Source organism: Rhinolophus ferrumequinum, chromosome 16, assembly GCF_004115265.2.
Source record: "Rhinolophus ferrumequinum isolate MPI-CBG mRhiFer1 chromosome 16, mRhiFer1_v1.p, whole genome shotgun sequence".
Classification (NCBI taxonomy): Eukaryota; Metazoa; Chordata; class Mammalia; order Chiroptera; family Rhinolophidae; genus Rhinolophus; species Rhinolophus ferrumequinum.
Window position 1 is genome coordinate 10,217,750 of NC_046299.1, and position 17,428 is coordinate 10,235,177.

Genomic DNA, 17,428 nt, shown 5'->3' on the forward strand with positions numbered 1-17,428 from the left:
GCTGCCTCTCCGCCCAACTGCGGCCGGAGAGGAGGCCGGTACGGCCTGCCCACCGCCGTCCCAGCCCGTAGTTGGGCATGGTTTCCTTTCTTGCTGCAACCGACCCGGGGCTGGGAGGCGCGGAGTCGGGAACTGTTGCCCCGGGGGCCCTTCCTTCCGCCGCCTCTTGGTGCGTCTCGGGGGCCGCGCGGCCCTGGAGACAGGCCTACCCGGACTGGAGCTCCTCCACCACTTTGGTCTTCAGGCCATGGGTCTTTTCGTCTGCTTAGGCCCCGCGCCTCCGGCCGCCATCTGGGAGTGCCGGGGAGGAAGAAACATGGCTCCCTCCCGGGGACAATGCACGCGAGAACCTCGACTCCACCTCCCGCCAGAGTCCGGAGAAGGGCAGTCCTATCTGCGGCCCTCTCGCAGACCCCTCCGCCCCCCAAATCTAGTGCCATGATTTCCTGGGTCAGGGTCCACTTACTCATCTCCAGCCACTGTATCTCTGCTTCGGGGACCCTGACCCGTTTAACTTTTCTATTTTTTTCTGGCATTGATTATTGGCAGCCCAAAAACCTATTCAGAATCACAGGAAGATGGAACAGAATTAACGCTATAAGACAGATACTTAAAGTTCTCTCTTTAAGATGATGAAACAGGCCTAGAGAGAATGGTTTGCCCAAGGTCACTCCGGGAGTTTGTTGAGCCAGGAGCCTAAAACCGAGGTCTCTTGACTTCCAGATGAGTCGTGTTTCGCGACAGCGTTGTTGCCTGCGATTTCTACTTCCATGTGCACTTAAGCCACGGGCCCTTTCGGGAAAACTTGTGCGTGTGTCCGTATACTCAATAGGCATTTATTACGTTGGGATTATGGGGTGCAAATGTATTGTGCTTGTTTCTGGTCTTTTAAAACTTTTTTGAGTTAAAAAAAATTCTTTTTTTAGTGTAACAGTTTGTGTTCCGGCGTTCATAGCTCTTATTTTCAACCTTCCCTTCCACCCAAACAAGTTTTGTGTTACAGTATTATGTTTGTGGAGCCTGTTTTGTTAGTTTGTTTGAAAATTCCTCTTGCTAAAAGGTCGTTGTCAGTCATTACATCAAATTGAAACTACTGATAATCTGTCAGGGCCAGATGTATTTGTCACATGCTTATTATTTTAACTAAAAGTAACAATTTGGGGAGGGTAACTCCGTGGAATAGGGCAATTCTACGTTCTGTGGAAATAGAGTAATTGTTTTAGAAAAGTGGTTGAACTACAACTTAAAAGATCTGATCACTGCTTATTCTAATCAGCCATCTAAATGGTTAGAACAGGAGAGAAGTTTTGAAAAGTTAATTTACAGGAAAGAAAATAGATTGAAATGCAAATTTATCACTACAAATTAACTAGCAAATTTAGGAGTTTTTTTTTATGTTTCTAGATTTAAAATGATATTAAATGACTTGGGTAAAATCACTACTGTTTGCTATTGTATATCTGTTTACAGTCATTTGGATGCTTTACCAGCAGACATTTTTTCTCATTCTAATAAGCTGAAGTTTTGTGAACTTGATGTGTTTAGGTCTTCCTTCATCACTCTTCCCTTTTGAATCTTCATATGAACTTAATATTTCAGCAACATTTTTAAAATTAGAAGGGACGTATGTGTAACATTTTATGTGAAAAATGTGAAAACATTGTATGTTTTCAAAGTTGAAATTGCTTTGTGAAGGGCAAGTTGGGAAAAGCATCTGAAATTAAAGGCAAGATAAGGGGATACTGCTGGAGAGGGGCTTGAATTTTTAGTGTAGTTTTCAGAGAAGGATGTGTTAACTCCTTGCTGAAGCCCTTTTTAAGCTGTAGGATGGGTGTTTCTGTGGTAGAGATGAAACAGTTTACCATTCATGTAGTAATTTCTGTACCTTTGATCTTGTGAATAAGAGTTCTTTTCATAAAAGTGTCAAGGTGAGCAGAATGTGGATGGCACTCCTTACAGAACTAAATAGAATGATAAAAGCTCATTTCATTCAATGGAAATACTCATTTTATCTAAATGCTTTATACTTTATAACACTTGTAACCTCAAACACATTTAGACCTAATTCATTGCGTTATATTAATAAAATGTGAATAAATTTACCCTGAGTCTGTATATCAGAACAATAGTTTTGGAAAACCATTACAGTAATCATTCAGGAAGATGAGAACTCGGCCCGCAGTTACAGGCAAAAAAAATTCATACCTGGAATCACTTGAAAAAGCCCTTTTTCCAGATTATATTGTAAGTAGTGCCAAATTAGTTGCTCCTGACCCTGTAACAGCGTTTTAACTTACACTCTATGACCAATGACTTAAAAATAAAGTTGTCTTTGAACCCACAAGTTGTTCAACATTATAGCTTATCTACTTGATGTGTTGCGCAAATAAGCTGGTAAAATTGAAGGGCTGAGCTAAACTTTCTTTATAGATAGTTTCAGCCATTGTTCCTGAAAGGTAAGTTCAAACGCCCACGCTCCTAATATAGTTTGTAATTCCAGATTTTGATTTTGATTTCAAGAATATCAAGCGGAAATGAACATTTCCCGCTTCAAATTTTTCCCCCCAAAATTAGATAATTCAGAGGAATTAAATCCTCCTTTTATATATTACTGTAAAGACAGGAACTCACCATCATGGATTATCATGATAAATCTGTTCCCATTCCAGTTTTTTAAAAAACATCCTTGCCTTGTATCCATGTTTTCTTATGTTCTTAGTGTGTTTGTGGGGGGGGGGGGTCTGTCCTATTAAAAATTATTTTTTAAAGCACTTGCTTTGGCTTGTTTGAACCTATTGCAGAGTTAAAAGTACAGGATTTGCAATCATAAGTTTTTATTGGCTGTTTAGGAAGTAAACAATACTTTTAATTCTATTCCTAAACAAGACTTTATTTTTTAGAATGACATTAAGAAACCATACTCCCATTTAAAAATAAGAGATTAGGAAAGTGAATTATTTTTAGACAGTTTAGTATTTTGTCATCACATCATACTGGGGCCAGCTCTCAACTTTAACTCTCTTTGTGCCTATTCCATGTTAAAAGCATACTTATATACAGTAGTATATGCAATACTTGTATACAGTAGTATAATACAATACTTATATACAGTAGTATAAGATTTAAATTTTCAATTTAAAATTGGGAATAACAGGTCATTTGGGTGCTGCTGCTGTGATATGCTTGATGTAAAGGATAAATTTAATCTTAAAGGATGAAAACATTTGCTCCCAAATTTTTGTCTGATAGAGACTGTTTTTGTTAAATAGTTGTGCAAAGCACCTACAATTCTTTTGGATTTTAGAAAATAACCTTGTATGGATGCTCCAGGAACAAGATAGGTAGGTCCTCCCCTTAAAACAGGAAAGGCTCATTCCAACAAAGTATCTAGTTGTATTACATCTTTGTTTCATTTTGTAGGATTTTTTTGTGGGGGTAAGTAATAAAATTGGCAACTGAAAATGGCAACATCAATATTGAGTTTACTAGCTTGAAGTATTGAAGAAGGGTTTGCATTTATTTGCACGTGTGAGGAATATGATTTGATAATATGGGTGAAGTAGGATATTGTGTAAAGATAGTTATTTCAGTATGTTGTGTGATTTATCCTGTTCAAGCTTTTTAATATACTAGCGAGTTGGAATATTGTTTGTAGTTTTCCTAGAGGAAGGAATGTTCACAGGCGACATTCCTGAAAGATGTGATAGTGGAAGAAGAAATAGTAGAGAATTACTAAATCTGTAAATCTAATAAAACTGCCAAATAAGGACCTTTTTGCCTATTGCGTAGCACAGAGTTGCATGGTAGATAATGCTACCGTGTTTCCCTGAAAATAAGACCTAGTCGGACAGTCAGCTCTAATGCGTCTTTTGGAGCAAAAATTAATATAAGACTGGTCTTATAGTAAAATAAGACCAGATATAAGATCCGGTCTTACAGTAAAATAAGACAAGGTCTTATATTAATTTTTGCTCCAAAAGATACATTAGAGCTGATTGTCTGGCTAAGTCTTATTTTCGGGGAAACATGGTAGATACATTGTTAGGTTAGGTTAACTCTTAAAGAAAAATAATTCTTTGTCAAATTATTTTTAGGAGGAAAATAAACAATGATTTTAAAAAATGGAGATGTAGTACTTTAAGGCATTTTTTATAGTGTAAACTAGTGTTTTCTCCCCAAATTATTTTTCAAATGTTCATTGAAAGTTTCTTTGTGTGTGAAGTCTGGCAATTACTGAATTTTAAGGTGAACATAACTAGATGACTTACGATAAATAACCTCCCCCTCTCCCCCAGTCTGTTGAGTGTTGCTGCAAAAGAAAGTAAAAAGTGAGAAAAAATAAGATAAATTTTAACTTCAATCGGAAATAATTTGATAGAGGAGCCTTTGCTTTTGACTGGATTTCAAAATACTGCCACGTACAGAATGCCTTTAGGTTTAGGTAGTAGTAAGTTCAAAAGAGAATAATTTCTTTGCTGTACATTCTAAAATTTTTTTTAAAAAAAGAAGCTTAATTTTAGAAGTTTGAGATTTACAGAATTATAGCAAAGATGGTCCAGAGAGCTCTCAGATATACCACATACGGTTTCCCCTTTTAATATCTTACATCAGTATGATGGTATGTTTGTCACAGCTAACGAACAACTACTGATACATTATTATTAACCAAAGGCCATACTTCATTCAGATTTCCTCAGCTTTCCCTAATGGTATTTCAGGATCCCATCCAGGATATCACATTAAATTTGGTTGTCCTGTCTCCTAAAGGCTCCTTGGTTGTGACAGTTTCTTAGACTTTCCTTGTTGATAACCTCGATGGTTTTGAGGAGTACTGGTCTGATATTTTATAGAATATCCCTCAATTGGGATTTGTCTTAATATTTTTCTCATGTTCAGACTGGGATAGATAAGTGGAAAGATATTCTGTGCTCATGGATTGGAACACTAAATTTTGTTAAGTTGTCGGTTCTTCCAAACTTGATGTATAGGTTCAATAAAATCCCAATTGAAAATCCCAGTGAGCTGTTTTGTAGCTATCTACAAACTAATTCTAAAGTTTATGTGGAAAGGCAGAAGACCTAGTATAGGCAACACAATACTGAAGAACAATGGAGCACTCACACTGTCTGGTTTCAAGACTACCATACATTCCTTTAGAGGAATCAAGACAGAGGTATTGGCAAAAGACTAGGTACATAGATCAATAGAGAATGGGCAGAAGAGAGAGCCCAGGAGTAGACTTAACGTACATAGTGGGTCTTAAAGGAACAATATCAGTCTAATGTGTTTTTCTGCCTCAAGTCTTAACATGAGCTAGCAAAAATTTCATCAGTCAGATCACTGTGACTAAAGTCATACTTTTCTGTGTTTGTGGGAGAAGATTTTTTTCCCTCATGACTTGTTTCTGGAACTTTAAAATCACTTAGGAAGATACGTTTGGTACAGTAAAAGTGAGTGAAATACAGCTTTACCTGTAGATCATATTTTGAGATAGTACCAGGTTTTCATTGTTCTACCTTGGATAATTTTGGCATAGCTTTAGAAGTCAAAAATAAGTGACCTAAAAAGAGATGGTAATGAGTTCAGAAATTAAAACAACCAATTTAGAAAGCAAGATTGAGATTTTGTATAGTATATATAACTGCTTTTAATTCTCCTGAAATACTTTTCCAGAATTTCTTGAGGTTGGCAAAAAGCAACCTGCTTTGGACGTTCTCTATGATGTTATGAAAAGTAAGAAACATAGAACATGGCAAAAAATACACGAGCCAATCATGTTGAAATACTTGGAACTTTGTGTGGATCTTCGCAAGAGCCATTTGGCTAAAGAAGGATTATACCAGTATAAGAACATCTGTCAACAGGTATGAACACAGCTGGGTTTTGTATTTGTGAGAGTGCTTTTAGTCATTTTTAGAGTTTACCTTTCAAAGTTAATACATGTTCTGTCATAAAATTTGCTTTTAAAATATTTTATGGTTTGTTGGGAAAAGTGTTTTAAGTTCTTTCTTTTATTTGGTTAGGTGAACATCAAATCTCTAGAGGATGTTGTTAGGGCATATTTGAAATTGGCAGAGGAAAAAACTGAAGCTGCTAAAGAGGAATCCCAGCAGATGGTCTTAGATATAGAAGATCTTGATAATATTCAGACTCCAGAGAGGTACGTGGATTAAACTGGTAATAAATTTTTCTCAGTGTTTTTCTTTACATGTGTCTCCATCATCCTTATTTGAAGTAGATGTTTATTAGAAAGACTACTTGCCTTTGAAATTTTAAATGTATTAGTAACCAAAATATCATGTACTATTCAAAATTCATAAAAGTGGAATATTACAACCTTCTGATAGGTGGGTGTATACTAATTTAAATGGTTGTAATAACGATTGGGAATTCAAATCCGTGGACACTAAGTGACAGCTTTACAGTGTGTCCAAAGTTATAGGAAGAATTTGTACTATTTTGTAATGATCATGTTGATTTTGGTTTTTGAGTCATATGGCAAAGTAGGACACAATGTCAAAAAGTGTTTTCACCATTTTTAATGTTTTTGTAGTGTTCTCCTAAGTGCTGTAAGTGGTGAAGACACTCAGGATCGTACTGACAGATTGCTTTTAACTCCATGGGTTAAATTCCTGTGGGAATCATACAGACAGTGTTTGGACCTTCTTCGAAACAATTCTAGAGTAGAGCGTCTCTACCATGATATTGCCCAACAAGGTAAAACAACTGATTTGAAAAGTTGACTTAAGAATAAATTTTGCAAAAGATGAAATACTAATTTTAACCTCCTTTTCTCCATAGTACCTATTTCATACAGTTTTTATCCTTATTGAAAGATGATTGACATTCATTTGAATATTAAATAAGTGACTAAGAAATTTGTTTTACTAGTCAAGGTAATTCTATGTGAAATGTGTTCCATTGATGTCTGAAAGATCTTTTAAAGTCATTTTGGAATTTTCCAGGTGATTGAAAAAATAAACTTTTTGATTGCTTTCTGATAAACTTGAGTTCTACTTTTGACTCTACCACTGCATATTCTTGGGGAAGCTACTTAATTGTGCACTGGGTTTCTAGGTCTTTTACAGCTCCCAACTTGACAATTCCATGAAAAATACATATTTTCATAAACAGTATTAAATATAGAACTAAACCATTGTGATGACTCTGAATCATAATGAAAAGTATCCAGTTGTTATATTGCATGTACTTTTAATCTGAAGAACTGTAATGTTTTCCTAATCTTGTCTCTTCCTTATGTCACTTGCTGTTAGTGCAGCCTTTGAACTATATGTGACTGGGATATATGTGACTTGAGAGTGGTTCTTGGCTGTTTCCTACTTTGGCCTTAGCACGAGCTTGTGTTTCTATTCTTTTTACTATGGGGCTGATTGGCATTTGTTTAAGTTTTAAGTGACTTTGTGATTATGAATATTTTACTAGGAGTATAAGAATCTGTATTCCATTTTGCTCATATTGCTATCATATACGAGTTTTCACTTAACCCAAGTAAACTTGGGCTTTTTGATGACTTGAAAATATTAACTTGAAATTAAACGTCATCCCTTTTTTGAGACCTATCAAAGTAGGAATACTGGTGTTTTTTGTTTTGTTTTTTTTAAGATTTTATTGGGCAAGGGGAACAGGACTTTATTGGGGAACAGTGTGTACTTCCAGGCCTGTTTTCCAAGTCAAGTTGTTGTCCTTTCAATCTTAGTTGTGGAGGGTGCTGTTCAGCTTCAAGTTGTTGTCCTTTCAGTCTTAGTTGTGGAGGGCGCAGCTCAGCTCCAGGTCCAGTTGCCGTCGCTAGTTGCAGGGGGCACAGCCCACCATCCCTTGCGGGAGTTGAACCGGCAACCTTGTGGTTGAGAGGACGCACTCCAACCAACTGAGCCATCCGGGAGCTTAGCGGCAGCTCAGCTCAAGATGCCGTGTTCAATGTTAGTTGCAGGGGGCGGAGCCCACCATCCCTTGTGGGACTCGAGGAATTGAACCGGCAACTTTGTGGTTGAGAGTCCACTGGCCCATGTGGGAATCAAACCAGCAGCCTTCGCAGTTAGGAGCATGGAGCTCTAACCGCCTGAGCCACCGGGCCGGCCCCAGGAATACTATTTTTTTTAAAGAAGGGCAGAAGAATTCCCCGCCAAGTTGTTCTAATATTGCATATATTACAGTAGAAAATTACTATTTAAATTGATACTTTTAATGTCCATTTATTAATAAATGGTTAAACTATTAATATTTTAATGATGGACCAAGTAGTTCATGTGCACATCTATGTACACAGTTGAAATCAGGTTACTGTAAGCTCCCTATTTGTACTATGCAGCTTTAATTAGTGCAAAAACTTGTTACTTTCTATATAAGTTAGATAACAGTTCATTATACAGTTGACCCTTGAACAGTGTGGGAGTTAGGGGCACCGACCCACTCACAGTTAATAATCCTTGTTAGAACTTCTGATTCCCCAAAAATGTAAGTACTAATAGCCTACTGTTGACTGGATGCGTTACCGATAACATAGTCAATTAACACATTTTGTATGTGCATTACATACTGTATTCTTACTAGAGGAAAAATGTTATTAAGAAAATTACAAGAAAGACAAATTTACAATATTTATTGAAAAAAATATGCATATGAGGACCTGTGCAGTTCAGACCTGTGTTCAAGGGTCATCTATCTGTGTTTCAGACTAGAATTTTTTTTTTTGCTCTAGTATTTGAGGAGATAAGTGTTTGAAAGGTGAGTCCCTCCTAGATCTAAATTTGAGTAATTTTCCTTTTGTAAACTCTCTCAGAACCATATTGTAGTCCTAGGACAGAACTGAAGACTGTCCAGGAGGTGTTCAGGGCACATGGAGTGAGTTAGGACGCTGATCACTTCTAAAGACTGTTGATGAATTTGGTAAATTTTGTTAAAATAACTGATCTTAATATACAAGATAAAACCTATCCTAATTCTTAAGTTGACTGTGGAAAGTACCTAATATGTTTTACATTTATGCTTATAGCTTTCAAATTCTGCCTCCAATACACCCGTAAGGCCGAATTCCGCAAGCTGTGCGACAATTTGCGAATGCACTTGTCTCAGATTCAACGCCACCATAACCAAAGTACAGCAATCAATCTTAATAATCCAGAGAGCCAGTCCATGCATTTGGAAACCAGGCTTGTTCAGTTGGACAGTGCAATCAGCATGGAACTGTGGCAGGTATGGTGTGAACTACTAGCTTTCCTTTGACGTCATAATCACTCATATTACTTTTTTTTCATCTTGATAGCTGTGGTTAATTTCAACAGCTAGGTGAGGAATTTAAGATTGTCTGATGGAATAGGGAGAGTTCTGGACAGGGGATCTCAGAATATTTTGGTTTTAGTTGACTGCTATGAAATCTGGGCCAAGTCATATAATCTCTTTGGACCGAGTTTCTTTCCATCCATAGAAAACAGCTCATCCTTGGTGCTGCTCCCAGTGTGGTTCAGTGCCTGGTGTCAGAGGGTGAATTCTTTATTGGTCCGTAATGAAATGCGTATAGAGGAGAATATACATTTACAAAGTGTTCTTTTATAGCAATTCTGTGGTAATTTTATGTCTGTTTACTCTTTAAAAAACGCAGTTTGCCTTTCCATTTTATTTTTGTAGTAATTTTATTTTATTTTATAAAATTATTGGTGACTGATTGGAAATTAAAAAAATAAACTTGTCCTTTACTGCAGATATTGGAGAAGTGCTGCATTAGGTTGTCGCCTAGGTTACTTGGAGGCGTTGCTTCAGCTTAGTAAGCGTACATGGTGGATAATCCTACATTGGAGATCTCAGTGGTATTGGGAATCTGGTCCTCTACTTGGCCTTTTTACTTTAAGAATTCTGCAAAGATATTTTCACATGATTTTTAAAAAAAATTTTTTCAGTTATAGTTGGCATTCAGTATTATTTTATATAATTTATGCATTGATCACCCTGATTGATCTAGTACCTACCTGGCACAATACATAGTTATTGTGGTATTACTGGCTATATTCTCTATGATGTACTTAGTGTCCCCATGACAATTTTGACACTACCAATCTGTAGTTCTTAATCCCTTTGCCTTTTTCACCCAGCTCCCCAACCCCCTCCCCACATGGTTTTGTAGTCATAACTTGAGACTTTTATATATTTGACTCCCCGAACAATCTAACTGAAATTACAGAGGAAGAAACTAAAAATTGGTAGTTTTTCAGCCAGGTGAAAATGTGACTTGATTCCCACATTTTCCTTCTATCTTTTTCTGTAGGGATATCCTTAAAATAACTACCCAGTGAACTAAAGAGGAAAAAAATGTTCTATAGAAGACAAATAAACATGCTCATTATAGAACAAATGGATAAATAAAAAGAAGCAAATATTCACCCATTATAACTCAGAAATAGCCTCTATATTGTATTTTATGTCCTTCCTAATTTTTTCTATATTCTTTTAATTAGTATGACAGTATGCACGTTAAAAAAAGTCTGCTGTCTAAGAAATTTAAGGATTTAGTGATTTTGTAATTATAGCAGTTTTCAGAAATATATCAGATATTAAGTTATAGATGAATAAAAAGAACCGCACATGAGGATGTTTTATTTGCCAGTTTTATTACATGTTTTGTGCTTTAGGTTTCATAAAGAGATTTGAATTAGATTTTTTTTGTTTGTTTAGAATGCAGTGACTAATTTACACTACTAATTTTAGGAAGCATTCAAAGCTGTGGAAGATATTCATGGGCTATTCTCCTTGTCTAAAAAACCGCCTAAACCTCAGTTGATGGCCAATTACTATAACAAAGTTTCAACTGTGTTTTGGAAATCTGGAAATGCTCTTTTTCATGCATCTACACTCCACCGTCTTTACCATCTATCTAGGGAGATGAGAAAGAATCTTACACAAGAAGAGATGCAAAGGTAAGAATGTTATAATCAGATAGAATTGAAATTATGTAACATATCTTCTACATGGCATGCATAGTAGTATATTCTAGATTAGGGTTTCTCAACCTCTGTGTAGTTACTGACATTTGGTGTTGGATAGTTCTTTGTTGTGTGGGGGTCTGCATTTAGGATATTCAGCAGTATACCCACTGGATTTCAGCAGCAGTCCCTCCAGTTTGTGATTACCAAAAATATCTCCACACGTTGTTCTTGGGCAGTATTCTTGGTCTTCGGTAGCTGTCTTTTATCCGGTAACCAACTCTACCAAAAGCCCAATTGAGAAAATGGAATGTTAGGAAAGAGAGTGTTAAGATACAAGCGTCTATCCACATGCAGGTGTTCAGAATCTATTCTTAGAGCAAATTAGACACTTAAATACTTCTATCAAGTCACGTTTTCCTGATTATAAAATATTAACTATGTAGAATATTTGGGGTACACATAGGTGAATATTAAAAAAAGGGTCTATTACTTAACAATTGACCTAACAATTCTTGACTCTACGGCTGCAGAGCGCACACTCCTTGGTGTTCAGCGGCGCTCTGAATTCAACCTAACTTTTCTCTGATGTTTAAGGAAGCTAAAATTTAGCTATTGCTCCCCCCTCTTGTGTTCACTCATGGTCCTTGTAATTTTTTCCCCTTTTTTACTGTCATTGTTTTCTTAGTTTTTAAAGGTGCCTTAATTTTTTTTGTAAGGAAGTATGGGGTCTACAAATATGTCTATCTTGCCATTTAACCCAGTCTTTTTCTATAGCTAGAAAACATTGACAGTAGTAAGTGGGTGGGTAAAGTTCTCATTCTCCAGGTATTCATTTTAGCACTGTCCATTTCTTTTTTTAATCTTCTGCTTTGATGAATAATATTTATTGGTATCTTTCACCATGGTGGTGTATGTGTTCTGTCACTGGCATATCTATCCTCCCAAGTGACTAAAGAGTAAAGTGTTTCTGCTTATCAAGTAACATTTACAAATTTAACACATTGTAATTTTGTTTTCCAGAATGTCTACTAGAGTCCTTTTGGCTACTCTTTCCATCCCTATTACCCCTGAGCGCACTGATATTGCTCGACTTCTGGATATGGACGGCATTATAGTGGAAAAACAACGGCGCCTTGCAACACTGCTAGGTCTTCAAGCCCCGCCAACGCGAGTTGGCCTCATCAACGATATGGTTGGTATAAGTGGGAGCGTTCTTAATGGCTTTGGACAGAAAACTTTACGGTCAGATTTTATAATTCATGATTGAATACTGGGAATTCTCATTCATTGCCAGGAGAGTCTGATACATGGACCAGTTTGAGAACCTCTGTTTTAAGCCAGCACTGTTCAGTTGAGGTGATTTGTGTCTAGTAGGAGAGCTGGGGTGAAACTTGATGTAGTAGATGAGACTGGACTAGCTCTGAGGAACAGTATGGACCACTCAGAAGAATAATGATGGGCAAGGAAGTTCATGGCTTATTTCGGGGCTGTTGGAAAACTAATCAAGCTGACAGCTGATGGAAATATGATGAGGCTAAGAAAGAATGTGAAGTATGACGAGGCCTGATTCTAGACATCTAGAATATTTCCAACTAGTTTTCTTCTAAACTTTCATTTTATGTTACTAAAGCAGTGGTTCTTCATCAGGGCCATGCAGTGAAACTATGTGAGTGAAGCACTCCCCCCTCTTTCTTCCAGCCTCCCAACCCCCACTCTGGTTCAAGCTGTTGTTTCTCAGTCTAGTTGGGTAGGACACAGCTCCCTGGCGCATGCTGGTATTATGAGCCTTGCGCTGCCCCCGCTGAGGCACTCGGTCGCCAGTCATCGGTCGGCCGCTCACGGCAGCTCTCGCTGACTGCCGTCCACTCACGCTGGCCACCAGCCGCTCCTGGCAGCACACAGTAGCCCACGCCAACCTGATGGCAGACCAGCTCCAGAGAGAGCTGTTGTTCACAATCTTAGCTGTAGAGGGTGCAGCTCACTGGCCCATGTGGGAATTGAACCGGCGGCCTTGGTGTTAGCATGGTGCTCCAACCACCTGAGCCACCGGGCCGGCCAGTGAAGTACTTTTTAAAATGCAGATTTCTAGGTTTCACCCACTGCATATACTAAATCAATTTCACAGTATAGAACCTGAGATAATGTGTATCTTTATAATGTTTTACTTTGATGGAATCTTTCATTCAGCAGAAATTTTTGTGAGTTCCTGTTACATGCCAGGCAAGCGATACTTAAATGGAATTTGTATTCCAGAGGAGTTTAGATTTTAGGGATTTTAATGCACAGTAGTGTAACTGCCCTCCAGCAAATTACTTTGGGACAGGAGAAAAAAGAGGGATAGGTGCTTGAGAAAAGGCATTATTTTCTTGGCAAAATTGATCAATTTCAGTTAAGAAATACAGTAATTCTCCCTTATCCATGGGGGATGTGTTCCAAGACAATGGATGCCTGAAAGTAAACCCTATATATACAATGTTTTTTTCCTATACATACATACCTATGATAAAGTTTAATTTGTAAATTTGGCACAGCAAGAGATTAACAACAATAACTAATAATAAAATAGAACAATTATAACAATATGCTGTAATAAAAGTTAACGTGAATATGGTCTCTCAAAATATCTTGTACTATACTCACCTTTTTACTTGAAGCACTTTATGGCTTCTCTTTGGCATATCCAAATTGTCAGCATCACTACTCTTGCACTTTGGGGAACATTAGTAAGTAAAATAAGGTTACTTAAACACAAGCACTGTGATATTGTCCATTTTACAACCTAGACGTACGTATGCTGGATGGACAAAGGCAGGATGCGTGTCCTGGGCGGGATGGAGCAGGACTGTGTGAGATTTCATCATGCTACTCAGAATGGCGCACTATTTAAAACTTACAAATTGTTTATTTCTGGAATTTTCCATTTAGTATTTTCAGACTGTTGGTAACCCATGGAAAGGAAAACTGCAGATGGAGGGGTAACTACTGTAATGAATTTTCTAAAGAGCAACAGCTTTCTCTCGTAACATACTTCTCAAAGTAGACTTAATCTGTAAAAGTATTTCTCTGTCTTTGTATACCTCCACAACATATTGTGTTGCCATTGCCCACAGAAAACAGCTTTGTGTTTTGACAAGTTTTTATGGGACTGATTTAGGCTTAAATGTAATAAAATAATAGCCTTGTCTTTAGGAAGAGGTCTTACTAGCAAATACGTATATTTAAAAATGTTGTTTAATACTGAAGAAGTGTGTCAAATGAAGTACAATGTGTATCTCTTGAGCCTGTTTCAGTACATACTACACCTTCATCATTAAAACTGGTCTGTTGTGACACTGATTCAGTGCTGGAGAGCCTTGAGCCAGCAGCCAGGACGCCCAGATTTGGGTCCTCGTTGTGCCCATAGATAAGTGTAGATGTTTATAAGAAGGATACTGGTTTGTGTCAGGTGACTAGATAAGCTGATTGCCACGAGGCATTTATAAATCTTGGTGAGTTCACCGTACGTTCAAGGTTGAGACCTGAGCTTTGGGCTCATATAACTGAATTTGGAAGCACCAAGAGAATGATTCCATTATCTCGCGAACAGACTAATTAAGCTCATAAGAGATTCATTGTTAGATCAGAAAGCCAGTTATTAATTTTAGTGAGAAATATACTTTAATAGGTTAGGATAGCCTATCTTAGTACATTCCCTGTTTGGTGGGGGTGCTAAATGGGAGAATCTAGAATAATTTGATAGGAATGAAATCAGAGCTGGAGAAATTTTATTTGATTGCCACTGTATTCCAGTAAAGATATAAGGGCACCTATAAGGGAGGTACTTAAATGTTGTAGGATTAGTCATATGCCTGTTTTGCATTGATGTTAAACTTAGAGTAGACTGCTCAAGTGTTGGATGTCGTATCCTCTTGGGGAGAGGAGTCTGCCAACGTTTGCCTCAGTCTCGTGACTTGCTTTGTGTGGGTATATACTCGTTCCAGTACGTACTGTGTCCCTGCAGTTACACTGTCTTTGGGTTAGCAGTTCCCAACACAAGAAGGATAAAGGTCCCGTGCACTGCATATTCTAGGTGAAAATACAGGTTTGGTTACGGGTAGTTTCTGGGTTTATAAAATGATGCCACTCTTTTGTTTCTTTTGTGAGAAAGATTATGCAAGTGGTATCTTTATTGTGAAAGTAAGTCGAATTCTATTTAAATATAAACAAAATGTTATTAAATTATAACATTTTAAAAAAAGATGACAAATCATAAATGTAATTGGGTGAATTCTTAAGATTCTTTCTAGTCACCACTTTTCACACCCCCAAGCATAGCCACTCTCCTGATTTATAACACCACAGATTTTGCCTGTTTATGTATTTTACGTGAAATGTAAATTTCATATAAATGGACTCATTATGAAATTTTTTTCTAACCATTTTGTAAGATTTATTTATGTGTTCAGTGTAGCTGTTTTTTCTTCGACCATTTCTGTGTAGTATATGAACGTGTTCCCCTTTGTCGTGAGTTTTCTAGTTTGGGGCCATTATGAATAGTGGTGCTGTGATCATTTTTGTGTGATTCAATTATTTGTACACTGTTATTTTACTTGTCAGTAATGAATTAGATTATTTTGGCCACATGAGTTGTTTTCATAAATATTTTATTGTGTTCAGAGATTTCACTTCCTTTCTAAGTTCCTGTGGGGCTTTTCACTGTAGGTAGCTACATAATTTGGGGCAAGAGACGCAACATAGCCATCCTGGATTCCTCTTTGGTAAATTTAAAAAGATTGAGGCTAGACAGTCTTTCAGTTATTTTCCAGATTTCCAACTCTATAGTTTTCTTTAATTTATACTTGGTTCAGCATCTCAGTTGGAAAACTTTCTTCAGCAGTTGTTAAACCTTTTGTTTTGCTTACTCTAGGTCAGATTCAATGTACTACAATACGTTGTTCCAGAAGTGAAAGACCTTTACAACTGGCTGGAAGTAGAATTTAATCCTCTAAAACTCTGTGAGAGAGTCACAAAGGTAAGCCTCTGTATTTGAGTTTTGGTTTTATCACCATATAGCCTGCCTTTTTGTAGTTTTAGGTTGTATTTCTATTAAGAGAGAAGTATTGTCCTATATGTTTGAATTCAGTGCACATTTCATTGTCTTTTTTCTTTATGTTAAGAGAAAAGGTATTTCTGATGTGCTAAACAAATCTTTGGAGGTAAATTAGCAGCATGACTAATTTAGCCATTGCTGTCAGTCACCTTCAGACAAATATCAATAACTTCATGTCAGATTTTGTAGTTCTTTGTATTGTGTGGTGTTTTTGTATGTTAAGAAAACTGAAAAAGTTTTGCAGATGTTTTAATATCTGTCACATAGAAAGTATAATTTTTTTTTAATGGATTTATAGGTTCTGAATTGGGTTAGGGATCAACCTGAAAAGGAACCAGAGTTACAACAATATGTCCCACAGCTGCAAAACAACACCATACTCCGTCTTCTGCAGCAGGTAAAAATTTAAAAATGGATGATTTGCATAAGAACTGGAATTTCTCCTGTTTTGATTGCAAAGCTGAAAGATTTAGGAATGCGTTGGGAAAGTGAAAGCCTCCCCAAATTCTACTCCCTGCCCCATATTAGTCTTACTATTTTATCTATTTGATTTTGAAAAACAACTATTTTGCATAATTCGTAACTGCTTTTTTCTCTCCTTTTTTGTTGAACACTGTCATTGTACATGTTCCCTTGTACAAATGCAAGGGTTTGGGTTACCTTATTCCATTTAATACCTACATGGTTTTTCATTGTCTAAGGGTGCCATGGTTTATTCATTCAGACTATTGATGGAAATCTGTATTTCTAGGGGTTTTTTTTGCTACTAGAGAAATGTTGCAGTAAGCATCTTTCATAACGTATCTACATACTTCTGTGACTTTTTGTAGTGTAAGAGTTGGAATAAGTCCGAGTTTACACATTTAAACCTTTATTAGCTCCTGAAAAGATTCTATTATAATGGATCCTCCCACCAGTAGTAAGTGAGAAAGCCTTTTCTTCTGCTATGGTAACACTAGGTATTATCAATCTTTTAATATATTTTAGTATGACTTCTTAAATTTGACTATTATGATTTATAATATGGTTTAAATATTCCTGTTTTGTCTTCCATTTGTTTCGTTTGAGCAGGGCTCTTATGTTCGCTTCAGTATTTGGGCACATTTCATGGACCTGCTTTCTTTTGTACATGTGAGCAGTGTTATTTCTTATGTGCTATACAAATAGTTGAAGGTTAATTAGCAGTATAACTAAATAGTAATGCTGCCAGTCTCCTTCAGACAAACAATTTTGTAAAAACGTTCAGATGAATTAGGTAAGTAGCAGGCCTTTATCTACAGATATATAACCACTTAGGGTTTTTTGTTTTATGAAAGTAGGATTTGAAAAGATTATGCTTTTGAGAAGTGGTATAATGTCATGATTTAAAGCATAGGCTTTGGGGTTGAGATCCTTGTATTGG

At 36.9% G+C, this 17,428-nt stretch overlaps 1 protein-coding gene and 2 non-coding genes across 3 annotated transcripts in view; all 3 read left to right on the forward strand.

Moving 5' to 3' along the window:
* EIF3A (eukaryotic translation initiation factor 3 subunit A) overlaps positions 1 to 17,428 on the forward strand; it is a 36,868-nt gene that overhangs the window by 278 nt on the left and 19,162 nt on the right. The window contains exons 2-9 of the mRNA XM_033130004.1: positions 5,674 to 5,864; positions 6,024 to 6,160; positions 6,554 to 6,717; positions 9,014 to 9,213; positions 10,720 to 10,928; positions 11,958 to 12,129; positions 15,844 to 15,948; positions 16,325 to 16,423. Coding sequence (XP_032985895.1) covers positions 5,674 to 5,864; positions 6,024 to 6,160; positions 6,554 to 6,717; positions 9,014 to 9,213; positions 10,720 to 10,928; positions 11,958 to 12,129; positions 15,844 to 15,948; positions 16,325 to 16,423 — 1,277 coding nt within the window. The remainder of the gene's footprint in view (positions 1 to 5,673; positions 5,865 to 6,023; positions 6,161 to 6,553; positions 6,718 to 9,013; positions 9,214 to 10,719; positions 10,929 to 11,957; positions 12,130 to 15,843; positions 15,949 to 16,324; positions 16,424 to 17,428) is intronic.
* LOC117036514 (small nucleolar RNA SNORA19) lies at positions 16,059 to 16,187 on the forward strand. The gene has a single exon (XR_004425405.1). It is a non-coding gene; the product is annotated as a small nucleolar RNA SNORA19 (small nucleolar RNA).
* Positions 17,123 to 17,252, forward strand: LOC117036513 (small nucleolar RNA SNORA19). Its single transcript, XR_004425404.1, has one exon. It is a non-coding gene; the product is annotated as a small nucleolar RNA SNORA19 (small nucleolar RNA).